Consider the following 24,074-nt stretch of genomic DNA (forward strand, 5'->3'; position numbering starts at 1 on the left):
ACAGATAAGTATGCTTGCTTGCTCTCTTTTTGGCAGAGCAAATGACTTGAGCCCCAACCTTGTAGGGCCATCCTTCATTGCCTTGGTGGTGATCCAGCCTAGACTAGAAAACAGGTGTTTGGTTCCCCGTCTGGGGCTTCCATGATGTTCCATGATGGTACAGGGGTAATCTGCCAGGAGCTGGTCCCACATCTATCTTAATTACCAGAGGACTTGCAGACCTCTTAGTTTTGTTTTCTCAGAGCCCTCGTTCTGTGTTAAGGTGGCTTAGGAGTATTTCTCCCACAACCCCCAAACTAGTCTCCTCTTAGCACCAGCTCTGTCCTGTTCTCAACTCTCTAGGGAGCAGCACAAAGCCTCCCTTATCCCAGGTAGCAGGACAGTAGGTAAACGCCCAGCAAGAGCACTCCCAGACAGGCAGCATGGTGAATGGTAAGACAACAGATGCTAGGGCCAGATTGCCTCCATTAGAATCCCTGCTCCATTACCAGCCAGCCAATAAACTTAGGCAAGCTAGGAAAGAAACTCTCAGTGCCCATATTTTCTTACCTTTGAAACAGAAGTAATAACACCTACTACTTAAAGATCTGTTGTGATTTTAAGTGTGTCAATACATACAAAGCACTTAGAATGACATTTACAAATTATCTATGATTTAATAATTTTTAGAGAGAGAGTGTGGTGGGTGGGCAGAGGGGGAGAGAGAATCTCAAGCAGGCTCCATACCCAGCGTCAAGCCCATGCGAAGCTTAATCTCGTGACCCTGAGATCATGACCTGAACCAAAACCAAGAGTTGGACTCTCAACCAAATGAGGCACCCAGGCATCCCTAATTTAATAATTTTTTAAAAATTCCTACTCTTTATGTTTGGGGAAGCCCCTGATCTCCATGAGGTGATTGGGAGGTCAGAGATCAACTAGATGTATGCTCAAGTGGGAGCGGCTTGCCTCTTTGGGCTTCTCTGTTTTGCTGGCTCCTTGGGCTCAAAGCCCTGGATCTGACCAGCACAGTGATGGCTGGGGAAAAGGGTCCCTAAGTTAGCTGTCTGTCCTCCTATTCCTAAAGCTGTTGACATGGGAGTATGCTGTAATACAGCACCCACCCACAGGTTAGTATACATCACCTGGCAACTCAAGAACAGGACCCCAAAGAAATAATTTCCTTCTTCCCTCTGTCTGTCACCAAGAGCCATGAAAAGAGGCAGAGCCTCTGGCACTCTGGCAAAAAATAATGTGCCAGTAACCATGGAGACCATGAAAAAGACTGTGCTGTGAGCCCTGTGGCTGCATTCAGAAGAAATCATTGCTTGCCTTCCAATGCTAGTATATGCAGCGCTGTACAAACACAGCTCCTTTCTCTTTTGGAGCTTCATCTTAACCCTCTTTCACACGGTGCCCTCTGAATGTCCAAGCCAAGGAAGCAAGAAAAGCCATGGCGAGCTGAAAGGGAGAAAACGTGGACCTACTGAGAACTGAGGGTTCAAAGCAGAAAAGGGAACCATGAGATAAAACCCGCACTCCTTTGCTTTTGTCCACCACCTTGCTTTCCTGTTCATAATTATAAATCTCTTATTCCTGCATCAGTTTAAATCCCCACTGAGCTGCAGCTTAGCTAAGGCTGTGTATTGGAACTTGCTGGTTTGTTCGTGAGTTGTTTCCATCACAGAATCTTGCTGGGAACACAGGGCTAATGGAGGTGACCCCTTGGCTTGTTTATAAGCAGCTACAGTCTGAGGCTTCACTCTAAACAACCTCCAGTTGAGCACTGAGTAGAAGGAGCATGCTATTTGGAAATCTGAAGGTTATCAGGTTTTTAAAATGAGTATGAATACCTGAGTTTAAGGACACAATGTGGCCCGTACATACATGTTTTATGATCAAGGGACAAGTAGAGATGAATGTGCACCAGCAAGGTGGGGAAGGGAGTTTCAGGGAAGCTGAATGGTTGAGTTGATGTTCTTTGGATTCTAAAGTCTAGCAAGAGTCTTGCAGCGGCCAAGAGAAGGCCACCCCAAGATGGTCTACTTTGGCATGGACATTACTTTGAGTTTAAAGCAATCGAAACTCAGTAGATTCAGAAAGAGCTCTTTTGCTCCCCTTCAACTGCCTGCCTCTACCTGGAAGAGCGCTATTAACAGAGATTCCCTTTTACCTAAGAAACTTAACCTGTCTAATAGGGCAATCTTTGTTTTCCAAATATCTCCTCTCATCTTTCTTCTCATGGTCGTCTTCCCCTTGTCTGCTCAGATCCCAACCCCTATCCTTAGGTTAGCCTCATGTTGCTTGACTGTCTTTGGAATTTCCATGTCTGTGGGAATCCATTCCCAGTACACATGCTACTAACTTTTAGTTTTACCTGTGAATCTGTCTCATGTCAATTTGATGCTTAGCCCAGCTAGAAGAACTCTGAAGGGTAGAGCAAACAACTTGTCCCCAATGCAAAAATGGGTATATTTTTTGTGGACCTGTGTGTGCTAAGGTAAAGAAGACTGGGGTGAGAACTGGTGAGGTGACAATAGCAGGGATTTGTTCTTTAGCACTGATCTGTAGTATTTCTTTATTTCTATCCATCTTCCATCACAATTAATCACTACTATCATCAATATAACCAACACTTAATGAACACTGATAATTGACAGTGTTCAGTGCTTTTCACATGTTTTCTCATTTACTTCTACCTTTTTACTATGAGATAAATACTGTATTATTCATACCTTGTAGGAAAGGAAGTTAGCTGAGCTTTGACATGTTAATATGGTCATTAAGAGGTGGACCAGATTCAAACCCAGTCAGTCTGACTCCAGATCTTCCAGGCCTGGCCACCCTTTACCTCAATCCAAAAAGGACTTTAGGTGGTTTTCAGATACATAGAGTAAAACAAGATTACAAATGAAGAAACTAAGCAAAGAGAAAACAAGGGCAAAGAGAAAACAAGAAAAGACATGCAGTTATGGTCCTACATGTGTGCCAAAGGTGGGACACAAATTGGGCTACGGGTTTTTTAAACACACAGAGAAAAACATAAGTCACAGCTTCCACACAGTAAAAATCAATAATTTATCAGGAGAAGTACAGCAGTTCTTTCTTTAGTAGAAATCTTTTTTGTGGTTTTTCATTTTTTTAGATGCTGTGACAAAGTATTTCCTGACACTGAGACAATAAGGAATTTTGTAAAGTTTCTTAAGGTAGGGCTTAATGACAGAATGTGGCAGTTAAAATACATTCTATAGGGGCTGCAGCAGTGGATCCTAGGAACATAGCAGGCCCCCTGGGCAGGTTACTTATCCTTACACATGCACTAGGTAATAAATTATCTTCTTCCTGCCTCAGCTTCCTTAGCCATAAAATGGGGATAAGATACCTATTAACATAAAGGTGTAGTCAAGATTAGATAATACATGGAAAACACTCAGAACCTTGCTCAGAACATGGTAAATAATCAGTGCTGTTTGTCCTCTTTTCTTCATCATTATAAATGCAAATTTATATACTTTAGTGGTTAGCTGAACCAGCCAAAAGTTGTATCCACTTAGGAAAATTAAGCAAACAGGTTTTCATGGCCTAATGGAAGGTCACTACTTCTACATTATGTCTGTAGGGTTAGAAGTACCCACAAGCCAGATCAATTTTTTTTTTTCCAGAAAACAATTACAGTTTCATGCGGGCATACAAACAGATGGAAGAAAGAAAGAAGGTCAAATTTCATGCCAGAGAGCATGGCTTGACTACTTTTCTGCTTAAAACACTGAATGCAGATGCTATCAAACACTCTGTGGCTATATTTTTTCTTATAAAACAATGATAAAATACCTAATTTTAAGCAACATAATTCCATAGAGAATTCTTTAAGGCAAACTAGTTTCTAAATGTTCTCTAGGTTATAAAGCCAGTTGCTTTGCTATATTGATTGTTGAGGTTTAACCCAATTCATTTTTGAAGAACATTTACCAGAAACGATGTTTTGGCTTTGCAGTAGTTAATCTTAACCTTTGGGTTTTCCTAGTTACCACTGGTACTATTATCATAACCAAAGTAGGATTTCATCTTTCAGAATCAGCTAAGTGTCCATTTAGTACAATAACATTATATCGTCAGGACACAGAAGGATGTTTATTTTTCTGGCTTCCCCTCTTCTGAAGGTGGTGGCTGGGTCATTAGGTATAATTTCAAGAGAAGGGGAAACCACAACTCTGTGTTATCTGTTATAGTGATGTAATGTAAATCCTAGAGAATCTAGAGCCACTGCTGGGCATAATAATAGACTGATATGTCCATGAAAAAGGAAGTACATTTGGATTGGTTTTCAATTCATTACTGCAGTGATTTGAGATGATGAGCCCAATCAACTGACCAAATTGACCTTGAATATGATTTTGACTGACAAGTCTTGGTTCACCCCTCAGGTGCAATGGCATGATGATGGAGAGAGCTTTTCACCAAAATTCATGACCTCCTTTTTTGGACTGGAGTCACTGCCAGGAAGTGGATTCTATTCTATATTCCCAAGTGCTCCTTATACCTATGTGTGGTATAGGACCAGTATGGTAAATGACTAGTCCTTATTAAAAGAATGTGAGCAGAAGTGAATTGTATCAAAGGCTGAGATTTTAAAGAAATGAGGGGTATCTCCACATTACTCTTTTCCCATTCCCAGGCTGAACAAAGAAGAATTCTTTGATCCTAGATGGTAGAGTCACAAAATGGAAGAAACTTAGATCCCTGAGTTACCATGCAGAGGGAAGCCCCCCCCAATCCAGGAATGCCTACATTGGACAAAGCTCTTCCTGTGTTAAAACATGGAAGTTTTGGGTTTAATGTGTTACAAAAGCTATAATCACCATAAGAAAAAGCAGTCATTTATCTTCCAGAGTCAGGCAGATTTTGAAATGACCACTGGGTGAGGCCAGTAGAATGAAGTAGAGCCAATCAAGGCAGAATATTCTTTAAAAAAAAAAAAAAAATTATTTATTTATTTATTTGACAGAAAAAGAGAGAGAGATCACAAGTAGAGCAGCAGGCAGAAAGAGAGAGGGAGAAGCAGGCTCCCCGCTGAGCAGAGAGCCCAATGTGGGGCTCCATCCCAGGACCCTGAGATCATGACCTGAGCTAAAGGCAGAGGCCCAACCCACTGAGCTACCCAGGCGCCCTGGCAGAATAGTCTTAAAGGCACATTTTAAATATATATATTTTTAAGATTATTCTTAGGAAAACAGTGTGATTTTGTAACTAAATATTTTTATGGGTTGTCCAGAAAAGTCATTCTTTCTTTTTCCTGATTCATCAAAAAGGAGTCATCCCTTATGATGTCTACTGATTGTTAGCTCTGAGCTTGCTGTTTCTTCTCTAAACTTCCTTGTTTTGTTGGGCTTTGAGTAAATCCTAGGTTTTTTTTTTATTATTCCTGGATATAATCCAATGATAACAAGAGGTAGTGCTTGGTTGGGAATAGTTCTGGAATTTCCCAAACCCTTTTAGTGTAAAACAGAATGAAATGAAGAAATCTGTTAACCTCTCAACCTTGTTCTCATGAACCCCCACAGAGCTTTAGTTTTAGTTCTGGATACAGGGTCTAGGGGATGAGGCTCCCAGAATGCACCCCCCCCACGTGGTGCTGGTCTGTGCATACCTCTGGGGAATGCTAAATTCCTGTCAGAGGCATGTTCTGTTCTGCAGAAGTTAAGGAAGTGCCCAGAATGTTGCTGATTCCACAGTGGCAAATGCTGTTATTAGGTGCTCCAAGGGCTTTCAAAAGATTATAGACTGAGGCCTTTAGACACAGAGGATTGGGAAGCTATACTTGGTCTGGACAAAACTTCTTCCTTTGTTGCTCAATTGTCTTACAAAAATATGACCCTTTTGATCATCCAGTTTACTTAAGTATATTTCTTCATACAGCTCCCAGCGGCTCAGAGGCCTGGTTCGCTTTCTAACCCACTTGTTTCTCTGTCTCACTCTACTTTGCTGGGTCCCTTGCCTCCTTCCAACCCATAAACATTAAGCATGACTCTGGGGCACCTGGGTGGCTCAGTTAAGTGTCTGACTCTTGATTTTGGCTCAGTTTGTGCTCTCGGGGTCCTGGGATGAGTCTCTCATCAGGCTATGCACTCAGTGGGGAGTTTCCTTGGGGGTTCTCTCCTTCTCCCTCTGCCCCTCCCCCTGCTCAGTCTCTCCCTCTAAAAGAAAGAAAGAAAGAAATCTTAAGAATGTTGGCATAACTCTGACTTCAGACATTAATTTTCATGCCCAGTCAGTGCTTTTCCACTCCCTTCCCACTATCTGAAATTATCCTATTTATTTTGAAATTACCCTCTTCATTTGTTTACTGGTATGCCACTTAGCACCTTCACTAGAATATAAGCTCTTTAAGGTCAGAGACCCTGTCGTGCTTACTCGGAACCCCTAGGGCATATAATAGCACTTGGTCTATGATTAAGCACTCAAGATTTATTGAATCAATAACTGCCTGATTGAATGAATACATGAATTCAGATAATAAAAAAAATAGCATTTCTTAAATCAGAGATTAGGAGAAAAGGGTTTTAGTGAAGTAGGAGGGGATTTGAGATTACGAGTTTAAGATTCTTCCAGGATATTTTGAAATATTCTGAAATGTGGTCCTATCTGCTACAACTTCAAAAAAAAAAAAGTGGACAGGTTTTGTTTTTATTCACCACTGAGGTTGATTAAGTGACATTCTAATCCAAGTTAAGTTCCTGCCAATGTGAGCATTGTGTGAACCTGGCTACTTACCTCACATCGGGCTCAGCAGTGGCAGCATGCAGTGGCAGACGGCCATTTTTATCTGGGATATTGTGCTTGGCACCATTTCTAAGCAGACTCACACAGCCTTCCAGCCAACCCTGAAATACAAGAGCAACTGTGTCATTATATAACACAGCCTGGTATAACACAGACCAACAAACTTTCTCCAATTTTCTTTCTTTTCTTTAGTGTGGCTAAAACCATGTCTACTGATCTGAAGTGGTTAAGTGGTTAATTTCAGCACTTCGGCGTAAGGCTGACGGTCTTTGAGGTGTGGCTTCCTGAGTTTCCTAGACACTATCCTCTGTCTCCCATTCCCTATTTCTTAGTTGTTGTTTTCCACTTTTATACTTAATTCCTAGGGCTAAATGTGGCACATGGTAACTCTAGCCTCTCATTCTATGGGCCTAGCTCCAAATCATGCTTGTCAATGGTCTGACCCAGGTGCCATGGTCCAATTCCAAAAATTGGGCTCCTATGTCACTCTTGAGTTCCAGCCTCCACTCCGTGCCTCAGTTTATATCTGATAAGCAAGCTTTGGTCTACTTTTCTAAGTTCCCTTTCTAGTAACTACAAGGGTAATATTTTGCTTATTCTAGTCTGTCTTCTCCTAGTGTCTAGAATCCTAACCTGAGCCCTAATCCAAAGGGTGGGACCCTGCCATCTCGTTGGCTGATTTTTCTGATGCTGAATACGGGGCTACTACCAGGACCCTCTAAGATTTCCCTATAGCTGTGTTTCACCTACTATGAATTTCCCTCAAGAAACTTCATGTAAACTCCCTGCTGTCCACTCACTCTCCAGATTGGGAGTGATACTGCTGCACCTCATGCTTGTCGCCTTCCTGGTTCGTCCTTATAGCTGGGCCATTTCCCCACTATTTCTCATTTTAGAGGGCAGATAAAATAGCCAGCTAGTCCTCCCTCCATTTCTGTTCTACACTACTTAAAGTAACTGACTCGATCCTACTGATAACAAAGTTTGGCTAAGGAGAATGCCTCCTACATTAATCCAGAGCCATTGGGGTTACTCATTCAATTATAAGTAGACATATAAGTAGATGAAACTATTATTATGAAGAGTAATATATATAACTCTCTCTCCTGCCTTCCTCCATTCCTGTATAGTTAAACTTGAAGACTACCTGGTCCAATGAGAATGACTGATTTTCCCTCACAATACTGGAAGCAGTGAAAATCAAAATGTTATTAAATGAATGGAGAAGAAAGATAATGAAAAAAGAACCTTTTGGTTCTGGAAATTCTGGAAAAAATTCTTTCAGTGAGAGCACACTCATAGGTTCTAATACTGAATATTATTTTGAGTTGACCAATAATCTATGTCTTAAGTAGAAGCAAATGCTGTTCAGTCAAATGTTGTAGTTTCCTAAAGTATTAAATCTGGTTTAGTTTCTAATGTTCAAGTCATCAAAATCTCTGATTAAAAGGAAAAAATATGACCGGGAGACCCAAAAGAAAGGCATGCTGGACAAATTTTTCAGTTGCCTAAGTTTTAGTTTTTGAAAACAGACCTTCTGGTGGGGGAGGGGTTGAAACATTTTTATCATTTTGCAACATTTCCTGGAACTGTGTGTATGTGGTTTTCTTTTTTTCTTCGGAAAAGAAATCAGAAAATCACTGAATATACTTGAAACCAGTGGTCACTATTCAGAACCAACAAGTACGTTTTTACTCACTATGCTCTGGGTGGTTCCACATGTGTTTCTCTTTCACTTATGATAAATGTAGGATACTATTTTTTACTACATTTTATAAATGAGGAAGGAGGTAAAGTCATTTGCCTAGGTTTATATACATCCATAGTAAATACATTTGTATACTGAGTTTGGAGCTGTGATAGACACTTCTCCTGCAAGAGGGACCCCATAACAACACATTTAGCCCTCCCCATTCCCTGACAGCCACCAAAGACATGATTGGTACCAGATAGGTTGCCAGGCATAGACTTGTGCGACCATAAGCATCCTGCATGTTAATATTGGCCCCCATCTTCAACAACAGCTTCACTGTGTCCACTTGACGTCCAGAAACCGCATGCATCAAGGGTGTACATCCTGAAAGGAGACATTTCAACAGTCTTTAATAATATTTGACTTGTGAAATTTATGGGCAAACTTTATTTGCCCATATATGTGCTCTTTGCAGATAAATGAGCTGCTCTCAACACAAACGCAGCTGCTGAGCTATATGGGACAGGAGAGAAATGAAGATCATTGTTGCTACATTAATACAAACTATGTATTTTTTTCTGGTTCTGTTAAATCTTCTGTTATTTTGCAGTAATGTGTTGATTAAAACATTTTGTGCCAATGATAAAAATTCCTCATTACTACCTTGAGAATTAGCATGACTTGGGACATAATAGGCAGGTTTATCCTGACTTGGCTTGAACAGTGTAGAATCTGGAAGTGTCCGGAAAGCAACTCCAGCCAGGCAGACAGGTCTAGCCCACTTTTACTAGAGGTGGTGGGTGATAAAGGGCAGCCTAGCCTTAGCTTGCACACAATCTAAAGAAAAGGGTCCACCCTTGTTGAAATACTTCTCTGTTTTGGTTATTAATATAAGCCAAGGCATTTGGTTCTTCATGTCTTGTCTTTTTGAACAAAAACAGAGATGAAATTACACATTGTAAACAACCTGTAGGTTTGCAGGAACAAGCCAGGCTGGTAAGGCAGAAGCCTGGTGCTTCACACTCCTTCAGGTGAAGAAACCAAATCTCAGACACAGTCCCTTGCCAACCCGAGACTTGTTTACAAGCGTTTTTGTTGGCGATTCACACCTTCTTCTAGTGAACTACAAGCTATGACCCTAGGAGATCCCTGAGAATGGACAAATGGAGGGACTGCTGTTCTCACCAAAAGACTGCACTGGCAACCCAGTTGCTCTGCAGATCTCTCCCTTCCAATGCTCTTGGGGTAAAAGCAGCAGTGAAGCACTATGTCTTAAATAGTTGCAATAGTTCCTTCTTTATTCCTTCCTCCCTCTCCTCTTTCCCTTCTTTCTTCCCTCGCTAATCCCTACTGTCCCTCCCTCCATCTCTATTCCTTTTTCTGTTTGTGGGTGTTGAATTGGTCTAGCGCCTGTTTGTTGAAGAGGCTGGCTTTCACCGAATTCCATTTGCACCTTTGTCAGAGATCAGTTGAGTATATTTGTGTGAGTCTATTTCTGAATTTTTTGATCTATTCCGTTAATCCATGTGTGCATCCCTCAGCCATTACCACAGTCTTGATTTCTGTAGCCATAGAATAAATCTTGAAATTTGGCAGACTGACTCCTCCTGCTTTCTTCTTTTTTTTTTTTTTTTAACATTTTTATTTTAAAAAAAGGTTTTATTTATTTATTTGACAGACAAGATCACAAGTAAGCAGAGAGGCAGGCTCCCCGCAGCCTGAAGCGGGGCTCGATCCCAGGACTCTGGGATCATGACCTGAGCCAAAGGCAGAGAGGCTCAACCTGCTGAGCCACTCAGGCGCCCCAACATTTTAAATTTTAAGTCCAGTTAGTTAATATACAGTGTGATACTAGTTTTAGGTATACAGTATAGTGATTCAACACTTCCATACATCATCCAGTGCCCATCACAACCCCTGCCCTCCTTAATTCCCATCACCTTTTTAACCCAACCCTCCACCCACCTCCCCTCTGGTAGCCATGAGTGTGTTCTCTATAAGTAAAAGTCTGTTTCTTGGTTTATTTCTCTTTTTTTTCCCCTTTGCTCATTTGTTTCTTAAATTCCACATATGAGTGAAATCATATGGTGTTTGTCTTTAAGTGACTTATTTTGCTTAGAATTATATTCTCTAGCTCCATCCATGTTGTTGCAAATGGCAAGATTTCATTCTTTTTTATGGCTGAATGATATTCTACTATATATAGATACAGATCCAGATATAGAAATAGATATAGATACAGAAATAGATATAGATAATAAAATCAATCCCATCTTTTCTACACTCATGGAAACTTGGGCTGCTTTCATATCTTGGCTACTGTAAATAATGCTATAAACATAGGGGCATGTATTCCTTTGAGTTAGTGCTTTTGTATTTTTGTGAGTAATAGGGTAGTTCTATTTTTAACTTTTTGGGGAAACTCCATACTTTTTCCCCACAATGGCTGCATCAGTTTGCATTCCCATCAACAATACATGAGGGTTCTTTTTTTCCACATCCTTACCAACATCTGTTGTATCTTGTGTTGTTGATTTTAGCCATTCTGATGGGTCTGGGGTGATACCACATTGTAGTTTTGATTTTCATTTCCCTGATGATAAGTGATGATGAACATCTTTTCAGTTCTCAGTTGGCCATGTGTATGTCTTTTTTGGAGAAATAACTGTTCATGTCTTCTGCTCATTTTTAAACTGCATTATTTGTTTTTAGGTGTTGAGTTTTATAAGTCCTTTATGTATTTTGCACACTAACCCTTTATCAGAGATGTCACTTGGCAGATACCTTCTCCCATTCCATATGTTGCCTTTCAGTTTTGTTGACTGTTTCCTTCACTCACAGAAACTTTTTATTTTGATGCAGTCCTAATTTATTTCTGCTTTTGTTTCCCTTGCCTCAGAAGATGCATCTAGACAAAAGTTGCTACAGCCAAAGTCGAAGTTCTCTTTCATGGTATTTATGGCTTCGGTTCTCACATTTAGGTTTTTAATCTATTTTGAATTTATTTTTGTGTATGGTGTGAGAAACTGGTCCAGTTTCTTTCTTTTGTTTGTTGCTGTCTTGTTTTCCCAATACCATTTGTTGGAGAGATTATCCCTTTCCCATTGGATATTCTTTCCTGCTTTGTTGAAGATTAATTGACCATATATTTGTGGGTCTATTTCTGGGTTTTCTGTTCTGTTCTGTTGAGCTGTATGTCTACTTTTGTGCAAGTACCACACTATTTTGACTACTACAGCTCTGTAATATAACTGAGAGTTCAGAATTATGATACCTTCTTTTTCAAGATTGCTTTGGCTGTTCAGGGTCTTTTGTGGTTCCAATCAAATTTTTAGAATTGTTGACTCTAGTTCTGTAAGAAATGCTGGTATTTTGATAGGGATTGCGTTAAATGTGTAGATTGCTTTGAGTAGTATGGACATTTTAACAATATTTGTTCTTTCAGTACATGAGCATGGAATGGCTTTCCATTTCTTTGTGTCCTCTTCAATTTCTTTCATTAGTATTTTATAGTTTTCAGAGCACAGGTCTTTCATTTCTTTGGTTAAGTTCATTCCTAAGTATCTCACAGTTTTTGATGGAATTGCAAATGGGACTGCTATCTTAATTTCGCTTCTGGTGCTTCGTTACTGGTGAGAGAAGAGCACCAGATTTCTGTCAGTTGTGCTGCAACTTCACTCAATTCATGTATCAGTTCTAACAGTTTTTTGGTGGAGTCTTTTCAGTTTCCTATATAAGTATGATGTCATCTGCAAATCGTAAATGTTTTACTACTTCCTTACTGATTTGGACACATTTAGTCCTTTTTCTCATATGATTGCTATAGCTGGGACTTCAATACTATGTTCAATGGAAGCAGTTCTTGAAAGTAGTAACTTTATGAAAAGGAGATCCTGGTGTGCCCTGCAGTGTGGTGTCCCCTGTTTACTAGACCGTGGCCCTTCGAGAAGAACATCCTATGTGTGCTGCTTATGCCCTGCTGTTGCATCTGAGTCACTTTTCCTTTCAGTGCAGTCCTCTGCACTGACTTTGTGCCTTTTGTGGGCTGTGCTTCCTCTGTGGTGTTAATGGGACTCAGGGAGCTCTGAGGGAGAATGCCCACTGGGGAACTTCAGAGTGGGGTGGCAGTGTGTTGGGCCATTAATTCTATGCTGGATCTCCTGAAGTACCATGGTGGCTGAAAGCTGTACCCCGGCATCAGGAGTCATGCGGCTGTCTGGGGGTTGCACTCTGGCTGGGTGCTGTGGCTGGGTGGGGGACAGGTGGCAGTTGTGGTCCTGGCTGCTGGGCAGGGCATGTGCGAAGCTTTAACAAAATGTGCCTTGAGCTCTGGGCCAAGGCTGTAAGTGTCTGTGTAGCCCCAACTCCCACAGGTGGTTCTGTGTTTATGAAGGGGGACAGGGGAAGAAAATGGTGCCTGCCAGTTCCCTCATTTTCAGAAATCAATACGAGCAGATCTGTGTCCCACTTGCCCCCGCTGTTACGTAACCTGCCATTTTTGTGTTGCCTCCACATAGTCTGCTATCTCGTTAAGGGTATCAACCCAGCCATCACTTGCCCTCCTGGGCTCACCCAGAGCTGAGCCAGCTGACTTTTAAAGATCTAGGCTCCAAGTCCACTGGTTTTAAAAACTCACAGAATTCAGCCCGTCTTCATAAAAAACATTATGGGAATTGGTCTTCCCTGTGTGAGGTCCTGTGTAAGGGCCTGTTTCTGTCCACACTCCATGTGCAGCTCCCTCCCTCCTACAGGTAGCTTTCCCCCACCTCACCTTCCTGACCTTCCTAACCTTTCAGAGGCAGCTAATTCTCTATTTAGTTGTGGAGTTTGTTCTGCCAATCTTTGGATCACTATCCAGTTTATTTACTTGGAGATGGATGATACCTAGTAAACATGGGATGGTGTGAGCTCGGGTTCCTCCTACGCCTCTATCTTCTAAGTTCTCCTTCCTACTTTATTCCTTTTCAGAATTGATCTCTACTAATTCTTTGGCCTTTCTATATAATTTTAGACAATTCTGTGTATATCTACAAAAAAATCTTGCCGGGGTTTGATAGAAATTGCATTAAGCCTGTATATGAATTTGAAAAGCACTGCATATTTACTATCTTGAGTCTTCTAATCCATGAGCATGATAGGTCTTTCCATTTATTTAGATCTCCTTTGATTTCTGTCATTAGCATTTCATAGTTTTCAGTATATAAATCTTTTTTTTTTTTTTAAGATTTTGTTTATATATTTGACAGAGATCACAAGTAGGCAGAGAGGCAGGCAGAGAGAGAGGAGGAACAGGCTCCACGCTGAGCAGAGAGCCCGATTGTTGAGTGATTTTAAGTGGTATTAAAGGTTTTTTTTTGTTCTGTTTGTTTTGTTTGCTTTTTTTTCATGAGAGAGAGTAAGAGTGAGCAGGGGGAAAGGCAGAGGGAGAGAAAGTTTTTTTTTTTTTTAAGATTTCATTTATTTATTTTACAGAAAGAGAGAGCACAAGCAGGCAGAGTGGCAGGCAGAGGGAGAGAGAAGCATGCTCCCTGCCAAGCAAGGAGCCTGAAGGGCACTTGATCCCAGGACCCGGAATCATGACCTGAGCCGAAGGCAGCCACTTAACCGACTGAGCCACCCAGGTGCCCCAAGAAAGAGAGATTCTTAAGCAGGCTTCAAGCTCAGCATGGAGCCAGATGCAGGGTTTGATTCCACAACACTGAGATCATGACCTGAGCTGAAATCAAGAATGGACACTTAACCAACTGAGCCACACAGGCATCCCAAAGGGTATTACAGTTTTAATTCGATGTCCATGTGTTCATTTCTGGTATACAGAAATACAATTTGTTTTTCTGGATTGATCTTATCCCTTGTGACCATGCTAAACTCACAAAATCAAGCTGTGCAAAAGGGAATAGTTTTATTTTTTCATTTTCAATAGATAGGCTTTTTATTTCCTTTTCTTGCCTTTTTGCACTGGCTAGAACTTCTGCCACTGTGCTGAAGTAAGAAAGAGTGAACATCTTTGCTTTGTTCCTATCTTAAGAACAAAGCATTCAGTATTTTTTACCATTAAGTAAAATGTTAGCTCTAGGGTTTTCTTTCTTTTTTTATAGATCAAATTGAGGATGTGCCCCTCTATTCCTATTTTTATGAGTTTTTAATCCCCACTGTGTGTAAAATTTTTTCACATGCTTTTCTGCATTCATTGATATGATCATGTAATTTTCCTTCTTTAGCTGGTTAATATGATGGATTTCATTGATTTTGAAATGCTGAGTCACACAATTCCTACAACAAATTCCACTTGGTTATGGTATATAATTCCACATTTGCTAATATTTTGCTAAGGTTTTCTATATCTTATGAGGAGTACTGGTCTTCAGTTTCATTTTTTTTTTTTATATCATCTTTTATACCATCTGGTTTCAGTATCAGGGTAATATTAGCTTCATAAGTATAACCAAAAAAAGTTTCCTTCTCATTTTTTTCTGGAAGAGTTTATTTAGAATTGATACTATTATTTTTTTAAAAAAAGATTTTATTTATTTATTTGACAGACAGAGATCACAAGTAGACAGAGAGGCAGGCAGAGAGAGAGAAAGGGAAGCAGGCTCCCCGCTGAGCAGAGAGCCCGATGCGGGTCTCAATCCCAGGACCCTGGGATCATGACCTGAGCCAAAGGCAGAGGTTTTAACACACTGCGCCACTCAGGTGCCCCTAGAATTGATACTATTATTTAAAAGTTTGGAGAGACTGTTGCTGGGAAGATGGCGGAGTAGGAGGACCGTGGGCCCACCTCTTGCTGCATGGTTGCCTGGAGAGCACCTGCATCGGCATAAATAACCCAGAAAGCAACCAGAAAGCTGGGAGAACAGATTCTCTGTGGACTGACATAGATAAGAGGCCACAGCAAAGCAGATGTACCCCTCTGATCGCTCTTGGCAAGATCCCATCAAAGCACTTCCATAAGCCTAACAATGTGCCAGCAGCCCAGAGGAGGGCCAGCACCACTCCAGAGTGAGTCCTGCCCCAGGCAGAGGGGAGAAGAACCACAGGCCACTCTGACTGTAGGCACCCCCTACCACCAAAAGCTTCTCAGGGGACAACACAGGGAAAATGCCTGCAGTTTGGTGCTACTTCATGTCTGGTAAACTCCTGGTCTAACTCAACTCAAGCCCAAGGCAGCCCCTGACCGGCCCACTAACACCACAGGGACCAGACTCTGTCCACAACAGGTAGAGAGCCATTGCAGCCTGGACTGAAGGCAAACACCGCTCTGGCACAACGGTAGGACACCCCTATGGCAACACACAGAGGAGACACCCCTGAAGTGCCAGGTTCTGGGGGAATAGGACATGGCACTGCGGGACCTCTTCTTTATTAGGCCTCTACTTTCAAGTGCGGGAGACGTAGCTGACTTTCCTAACACAGAAAAACAGACACAGCAATAGACAATGAGGAGACAGAGGAATATGTCCCAAATGAAAGAATAGAACAAAATCACAGCAGTAGACCTAAGCAAAATGGAGATAAGATATATGTCTGATACTGAATTCAAAGTAACACTCATAAAGATCCTCCCTAGAATCGAGAAGGCGTGCAGAACGTCCATGAGACCCTCCATCAAGAGATGGCAGCCAGGGGCGCCTGGATGGCTCACTGGGTTAAAGCCTCTGCCTTCGGCTTAGGTCGTGATCCCAGGGTCCTGGGATGGAGCCCCACATCAGGCTCTCTGCTCTGCAGAGAGCCTGTTTCCCCCCACCCCCACTCTCTCTCTCTGCCTGCCCCTCTGCCTACTTGTGATCTGTCTGTCAAATAAAATCTTAAAAAAAAAAAAAAAGAGATAGCAGCCATAAAAAAAGAACCAGTTAGATCTACTGGACTCACTAAATGGAAATAAAAATAGATCACCTGTAATAAATAGCAAACAAGAGGAAGTAGAAGAACGGATCAGCCACCTGGAGGACAGAGTCATGGAAAGTAATCAAGCTAAGCAGATGAGAGGGGAAAAAAGTACACAGAATGAGAACAGACACAGGGAACTCAGTGACACTGTCAAGGGTAACCATCTCATGACAGGGATCCCAGAAGGAGAAGAGCGAGAAAAGAGGGCAGAAGATTTGTCTAAAGAAAGAATAGCTGTGGGGCGCCTGGGTGGCTCAGTGGGTTGGGCCTCTGCCTTTGGCTCAGGGCATGATCCCAGGGGCCTGGGATGGAGCCCCGAGTCAGGCTCTCTGCTCAGCGGGGAGCCTACTTCCTTCTGTCTTTCTGCCTACTTGTGATCTGTCTGTTAAATAAATAAAATTAAAAAAAAAATAGCTAAAAACTTCCTGAATGGGAGCAAAGAGAAATCCAGATCCAGGAGGCACAGAGAGCCCCCAGCAAAACCAACCCAAAGAGGTCTGCACCAAGACACAAAGTAAATAAGATGGCCAAAAGTAGTGATAAAGAGAATTTTAAAAGCAACAAGAAAAAGGAAAACCGTGACATACAATAGAAACCCCATATGGCTATCAGTGGGTTTTTCAGCAGACACTCTGTAGGCCAGAAGAAAGTGGCATGATCAATTCCAATAGCTAAAAGGAAAAAAAATCTACAGCCAAGAACACACTATCCAGCTATCCATTCTTCATTTAGAATAGGAGAGACAGAGTTTCCAAGAAGTTAAAAGCAAAACCAGCTACATCCCTGTCACCCATGGGTCCCAAATTCACAGTTCAGCTGCCGTCCTGCCTGAGTGAGCAAGCATGGCCTGCTACCTGGTCAATGCCAAGACAACAAACCTTCACCTCAGATTGCCAAGGGCTCAAACTGACACTCTTCTCAAATTCCAGCTCCTGTGGTCATGTTTATGCACGAAAGTGGGCATGATTATAACAGCAGAATGAAGTAGCCCAAAGACTGACACTAATTCTGTGGAATATATAATGGATAAAAGGAGTGTGCTAGGCTGAGAACATCACCAACAAGCACGTCAAAGAACAATACATGCAGCATGATTCTGGTTAGTAAAAGAAACAAACCCGGAAAAAATAAAACAAGATGAAACCAGAGAGGGAGACAAACCATAAAAGACTCTTAACGCATAGAAAATAAACTGGGTGTTGCTGGAGGGGTGGTGGGTGGGGGTATGAGGTAGTTGGGTGGTAGGCATTAAGGGGAACACTTGATGGAATGAGCACTGGGTGTTCTATGCAACTGATGAATTACTGAATTCCACCTTTATTAATGTTAATTAATTGGATTTAAATAAAAAAAATACACACACAAAAATTAAGTTTGTAGAAGTTTCCAGAGAAACCATGTAGGCCTGAAAATTTCTTTTTCTGGGAATTTAAAAATTTTGAATATACTTTCTTTAATAGTTATAAGGGGAATTCAAATAGTCTATTTCCTACTGGACGAATTGTGGTGGTTTTATCTTTTTTGAGAAATTCATCCATTTCATCTACATAGTCCTAAAGTTATATGTGTGGAGTTTTTTTGTTGTAGTTCCTTTTTATTGGTGAGATGTCCACATGGTCTGTAGTGGTATCTTTGGTTTCACTCCTAATAGTGGTAGTTTGTGACTTCTTTCATTTTCTGTCAGTATTGCTAGAATTTTGTCAATGTTACTGATTTTTTTCAAAGAATCAGTTCCTCGCTTCATTCATTTTCTTTATTGCTTTCTGTTTTCAATTCCATTGATTTCTATTCTTTCTTTATTATTTCTTTCCTTGGGTTTATTTTGTTCTTCTTTTTCTACGTTCTTGGGGTAAGAACTTAGATTATTGACTGATACCTTTCCTCTTTTATAATGAATGTATTTAGTGCTTTCCCTCAGTATTGTTCTAGCTGTGCCCCACAAATTTTAAGATGTCATATGTTCATTTCCTCTCAAAGGCGATATAAGCTAGGCTTGAACCCAAAGAGTCTGGGTCTTAAATTATCACACAAGTGGCTTTCAACATTTGTTTGTCCTCATTTTCCATTTCTAGCCCCAAAGCAGATGTACTAGTAAGTCTGAATTAAAAACAAGCAAACAAAAAACCCCAAAACTACTATGGATAATTAGGGGCAACTACTCACTTTACAAAACATTTTATATACATTTAAAAACATTTTGCTGTCATGATAAGGAACTCCCAAGCTCTTCTTGGGCAGGTACACTGGCTAAAAATCATTATTGAGTTTCCACAAGTAATAGAACAGAAGAAAACAATGACAGAACTTTTGTTACAGTCCCACAGGTCCCTGATCTTTTTTTTTTTTTTTCTAAGGCCTATTTTCTTTCAGTTGTTTAGACTGGCTTATTTCTCATTTCTGTCGTACTATTTTCAAGTTCATTGATCCTTTCCTCTGCTTCCTCATTATGCTGCTGAACTTTTCTATTGAATTTTAAATTGTGATTATTTTTTAGTTTTAAAATTTTCTATTTGTTTTTTTATATCTGTTATTTCTTTGTTAAGGGTTCCTATTTTTTCTTTTGTTTCAAGCACATTTTTAATTGCTCATTAAAGCATTTCTTTTTTCATGGCCTTTTCAAAATCTGTCAGATACTTCTTTTTTTTTTTTTTTTTAAGTTTTTTTTTATTTATTTGAGAGAGACCGTGAGAGAGAGCAGGAGAGGTGAGAAGGTCAGAGGGAGAAGCAGACTCCCCGTGGACCTGGGAGCCCAATGTGGGATTTGATTCCAGGACTCCGGGATTGTGACCTGAGTTGGAGAGGCAGTTGCTTAACCAACTGAGCCACCCAGGCGCCCTGTCAGATAATTCTAACATCTGTTATCTCAGTGTTGGTATCTATCGATTGTCTTTTTCATTCAGTTTGAGGTGTTCCTGTTTATTGATATGACAAATGATTTTCTGTTGAAACCTGGACGTTTGGGGTATTGTGTTGAGTTGCCTAATCCTATTTAAACCCTCTATTTTAGCTAGCTTTCTCTGACATTGCTTCACAGGGGAAGTAAGGGTGGGTGGGTGTATGTGTGTGCCCCCTCATCATTGCCAGGTCATATTAGAAGTCCAGGTTCCCTACTTTACTACCATTGACATCTGAGGGAGAAGAATCTTCATTACTAGGTGGTGGTAAAAATACTAATTCTCAAAAAGGCTTCCTCTGACACCACCCTGCCTGGTAGGGGGAGGGAGGCTCAGTAGCTGGGGTGGAGGTTCAAGACCTCTACTTGGTCTTTGCTGGAATGACAGGGCTAGGGTGACAAGTTTTTGTTTGCTTGTTTGTTTGTGTGTGTGTATGTGATATTTGGTGGAGTAGACTCATTACTGTCTAAAAGTTTTCTGTCTTGCTTTGTGGTCTCTTTCCTGGTTCTTTGGTTAGAGAGCAGGCTTTTGTTTGTGGGGCTTGGGGTTTTTTTTGGTCTGTGATTATTAGCCTTCCTGGGCTGTTGGATTCTTCAACTCCAAGTATGGGACATAAGAGGCAAAAAAGAAAACCAAAGAAACTTACACCATGTCATTCCTTGGGTCCCATGGTCCTAGCCAGTCTTGTCATTTTCTTTCCACTCTCTAGAGTGTTCTTATGTTTATATTACACACAACATCCAAGATTTTTAGTTATATTTAGCAGGAGGAGTAGAATAAAAGTATGTCTACTCCATTTTCTAAAAAGCAAATCTTTGCTTTCTGGCTTTAATAGTCACACTTTCCCAACATCCAGTGCTACCAAAAATAGCCCTCTTTCCATACTCCCTTTTTAACTACTTGGCCTATCTACTTCAGTTATTCATACAAAGAAGTTGAAAGTAAATCCAAACCAAATGGCTTCATTATACAAGGTGATATAAAAGAATTGGTAGATTTGTGTCCAAGACCATTATTTAAAGAACTACTAAAGGACCTTCAGCCACAGAGGCAGGATGCTCCTTGACCCTCCAGTATCAATGGTCTGTCATATATGATTTTATTAACATTGCTCACTCTGAAGGTCTTCTGGAAACAATAGGACAGAACATTCTGCAGGATTAAAAATGCATAAATAGCTCACCTTCACTGTCACAGCATTCTAGGATGGAAGGGTCTTCCCGAATTACTGAAGTCAGAGCATTGACATCTCCATTAGAAGCTGCCTGATAAACCATGGACAGGTCGACTTCTTCAGATGAGTCACCTTCATGAATCAAACAGAGATACACTTAGTGTGTATACCAAACTCACTGAAAGAATTAACACCCACAACATCGCCCATACAAGTGATTCGTGAAAACTTCTCTGATGAATCCAGGCAGGACGCTGAGTCATCCTCCTCACAAGCACCCTCAATGCTTCTGAAGAAAGGTGGACCCCTGTGGGCCATGTTGTAACATCACCATATACAGGGAAGGAGTTTGAGGGATTAGATGTCCTCTGAGATTTTACTATTCTCTGTAGGCCTTCAGGCTACTCAAAATCAGGCCAGAGAGGAAAAAGAGACCCTTATTTTGGTTCTAGGTTTCCCTCTTCGATCTGAAACACGTTAAACTTTTCAATGACTCCATTTACCCAACTCTGATAGAGATACTGCATTCTCTATTTCCTGTTCTCCTGATGTACTCTCCACCCCTTCCCACCCTGCTGTGTACCCCGAGGGGCTGACACTGACTATATCACCCGGGCCCCCTCACTCTCTGGCTTGCCCACAGAAGACACGGCAGGAGACTGATGGGGAGAAGATAGAGAGGTAAGGAATTCCTTTCTGCCTTCTCCTGGTGTAGTGTCTAACAGTAGCTGCTTCTCTTCCACCAGGAGTTTCCTCCTCCCCAGAACCAGCTCTTACTGGGTTCCCTTTGGAACCATTCTCTCCACCCTACCTCATCTCTGTATGTAATCTCTTTACAAAACTAGTTGGGGTTTCATGATATGCTGTTTCCAGAAGGACCAGACCTATATGCAACTCCTTGGAATTTGGTAGTCGCCTGTATTATACCTTTGAACCAACTAATGGTACTGCCAAAGGTGACAACAGAACTTCAGGTCAGGTGATGCCAGGGGAGCACTGAAGGGCTGGGAGGCAAGCTCTGCTCATGTGGAGACCCCTAGGGAGGCACTGTGCGGAGCCCCTCTACTTCTACAGTTTCTCCCACACACAGCCATTATTCAGAGAAAATACATGTGTGCATACAGAGTTTTTAAAATCATGTTTTTCTGTGAATGTAGACATTACACCAGAAATACTTTACAGTTCTAATCTGTAGTTGGCAGTAATCCTAACCTTTTGGCTGGGTTTCTCTGCCCCAGTACTTCTGGGAAGTCATTAGTGATTTTTTAACTAGTTGACCTGTCCCAGGAGGAGCTTGTTATTGAAAATGGTTCACTTTTGACAACAGGCTGCTTTGTAAAGTGAGTAGCTGCTCCCTAATTTATCCACAGTAAATTTGTTGTTGGTGTGGGTGGTTTTTATTTTTTTTAAAGATTTTATTTATTTATTTGACTGAGAGAGATCACAAGTAGACAAAGAGGCAGGCGGAGAGGGAGAGAGGGAAGCAGGCTCCCTGCTGAGCAAAGAGCCCGATGTGGGACTCGATCCCAGGACCCTGAGATCATGACCTGAGCCGAAGGCAGCAGCTTAACCCACTGAGCCACCCAGGCGCCCCGGTGTGGGTGTTCTTAAGGCAGACTCATGTGCACTTTTGTCTGGGGGCTGGAAGTAGGAGGTGAGAGATATCAATGTCAGATGCCCCTTCTGTGGTTAAGTGGGAAGACTCTGGAGGCACACAACTTGGTTTCAAGTTCTGATTTATACTAACTAGGTCTGTGAATTTGAAAATGACCCTCTCTGTTTCTTTGCTCCTAAAATGGAAATGATGAAGGCTGCGTGGGTGGCTCAGTTGGTTAAGTGTCTGCCTTTGGCTCAGGTCATGATCCCAGGGTCCCAAGACTGAGCCCGTCGTTGGCTTCCCTGCTCAGCAGGGAGTCCGCCTCTGTTCTCCTTTTGCCCCTCTCCCTCACTCATGCTCTCTCTCTTCAATAAATAAAATCTTTTAAAAAATAATAATAAAATGGAGATGATGATGACAACCACTTATGTCTGTGTCTATGTGTTTACTCCAGAGATTATTCCATGGGGCCATTATAGCAGCAGCTTTCAGATATTTGAAGATTTTTTTAAATTAAAAATTGTGGTGAAATATGTAACAGAAAGTTTATCATTTCAACCCTTTAAAAATATATAGTTCAGGGGAATTAGGTACATTCCTATTATTGAGTAATCATCACCATAAATCATTTTCAGAACTTTTTTCATCTTCCAGGACTCAAACTCTGTATCCATTAAATAGTAATTCTCCATTCATGCCTCCTACAGCCCCTGGAAACCACCATGCCACTTTCAGTCTCTATGAATTTGACAACTCTAAGGAATCATTTAAGTGAAATTAACAGTGTTTGTGCTTTTGCAGTTGGCTTCTTTTACTCAGCATAATGTCCTAAGGTTCATCTATGTTGTAGCATGTGTCACAATAGCCTCCTTTTTCAAGGTTGAATAATATTCTGTTGTATGTTTAGACTACATGGTTTATCTGCTCATCCATCAATAGATGCTTGGGCTCTTTCCACCTTTTGGCAATTTTGAATGATGCTATATTGTGAGCACAGGATTCAAATACCTCTTTGAGACCCCGCTTTCAATTCTTTTGGGCATAAACTTCAAAGTGGAATTGCTGGAACATATGCTAATATATATAATTTTTTAATTTTTTTAAAGAACTACCGTAATGTTTCCACAGTGGCTGCACCATTTTGTATTCCTGCCAACAGCACACAAGGGTTCATATATTCCCATGTCCTTACAGACACTTGGTATTTCCTGTTATTGTTTTATGTGTGTGTTTGTTTTAATAATAGGTAGTCAATAGGTGTGAAGTGATATCTCATGGTATTGATTAGCATGACCCAATGATTAGTCATGTTGAGTATCTTTTCATGTATTTGTTGGCTCTTTGTAAATCTCTGAAGAAATGTTTCCTTAAGTCCTTTATCCATTTTTAATCAGGTGGTTGAATTTTTGGTGTTAAGTTACAAAAATTCTTAATATATTCTGGATATTAACCCCTTATCAGATACATGATTTAAATCCACATATTTGGGGCGCCTGGGTGGCTCAGTGGGTTAAGCTGCTGCTTTCGGCTCAGGTCATGATCTCAGGGTCCTGGGATCGAGCCCCGCATCGGGCTCTCTGCTCAGCGGGGAGCCTGCTTCCTCCTCTCTCTCTGCCTGCCTCTCTGCCTACTTGTGATCTCTGTCAAATAAATAAATAAAATCTTAAAAAAAAAGATTTTATTTATTAATTTGACAGAGACACAGCGAGAGAGGGAACACAAGCAGGGGGAGTGGAAGAGGCAGAAGCAGGCATCCCGCTGAGCTAGGAGCCCGATGATTCGGGGCTCGATCCCAGGAGACTGGGATCATGACCTGAACAGAAGGCAGCCGCTTAAGGGCCTGAGCCACCCAGGTGCCCCTAAAATCTTTTTTTTAAGATTTTATTTATTACGGGGCGCCTGGGTGGCTCAGTGGATTAAACCTCTGCTTTCAGCTTGGGTCGTGATCTCAGGGTCCTGGGATCGAGCCCCACATCGGGCTCTCTGCTCAGCGGGGAGCCTGCTTCCTCCTCTCTCTCTGCCTGCCTCTCTGCCTGCTTGTGATCTCTCTCTGTCAAATAAATAAAT

The 24,074-nt window shown here is 41.3% G+C and overlaps 1 protein-coding gene across 2 annotated transcripts in view; it reads right to left on the reverse strand.

Annotated features, from left to right (window-relative positions):
• LOC111156960 (ankyrin repeat domain 55) overlaps positions 1-24,074 on the reverse strand; it is a 124,279-nt gene that overhangs the window by 46,648 nt on the left and 53,557 nt on the right. For both annotated transcript variants that reach the window (XM_022518139.1, XM_022518138.1), the window contains exons 3-5: positions 20,420-20,542; positions 8,706-8,836; positions 6,751-6,860 (exon numbers count right to left, since the gene is read on the reverse strand). In XM_022518139.1, coding sequence (XP_022373847.1) covers positions 6,751-6,860; positions 8,706-8,836; positions 20,420-20,542 — 364 coding nt within the window. The remainder of the gene's footprint in view (positions 1-6,750; positions 6,861-8,705; positions 8,837-20,419; positions 20,543-24,074) is intronic.

This window comes from Enhydra lutris, unplaced genomic scaffold, assembly GCF_002288905.1.
Source record: "Enhydra lutris kenyoni isolate GAN:26980312 unplaced genomic scaffold, ASM228890v2 scaffoldscaffold50, whole genome shotgun sequence".
Lineage (NCBI taxonomy): Eukaryota > Metazoa > Chordata > Mammalia > Carnivora > Mustelidae > Enhydra > Enhydra lutris.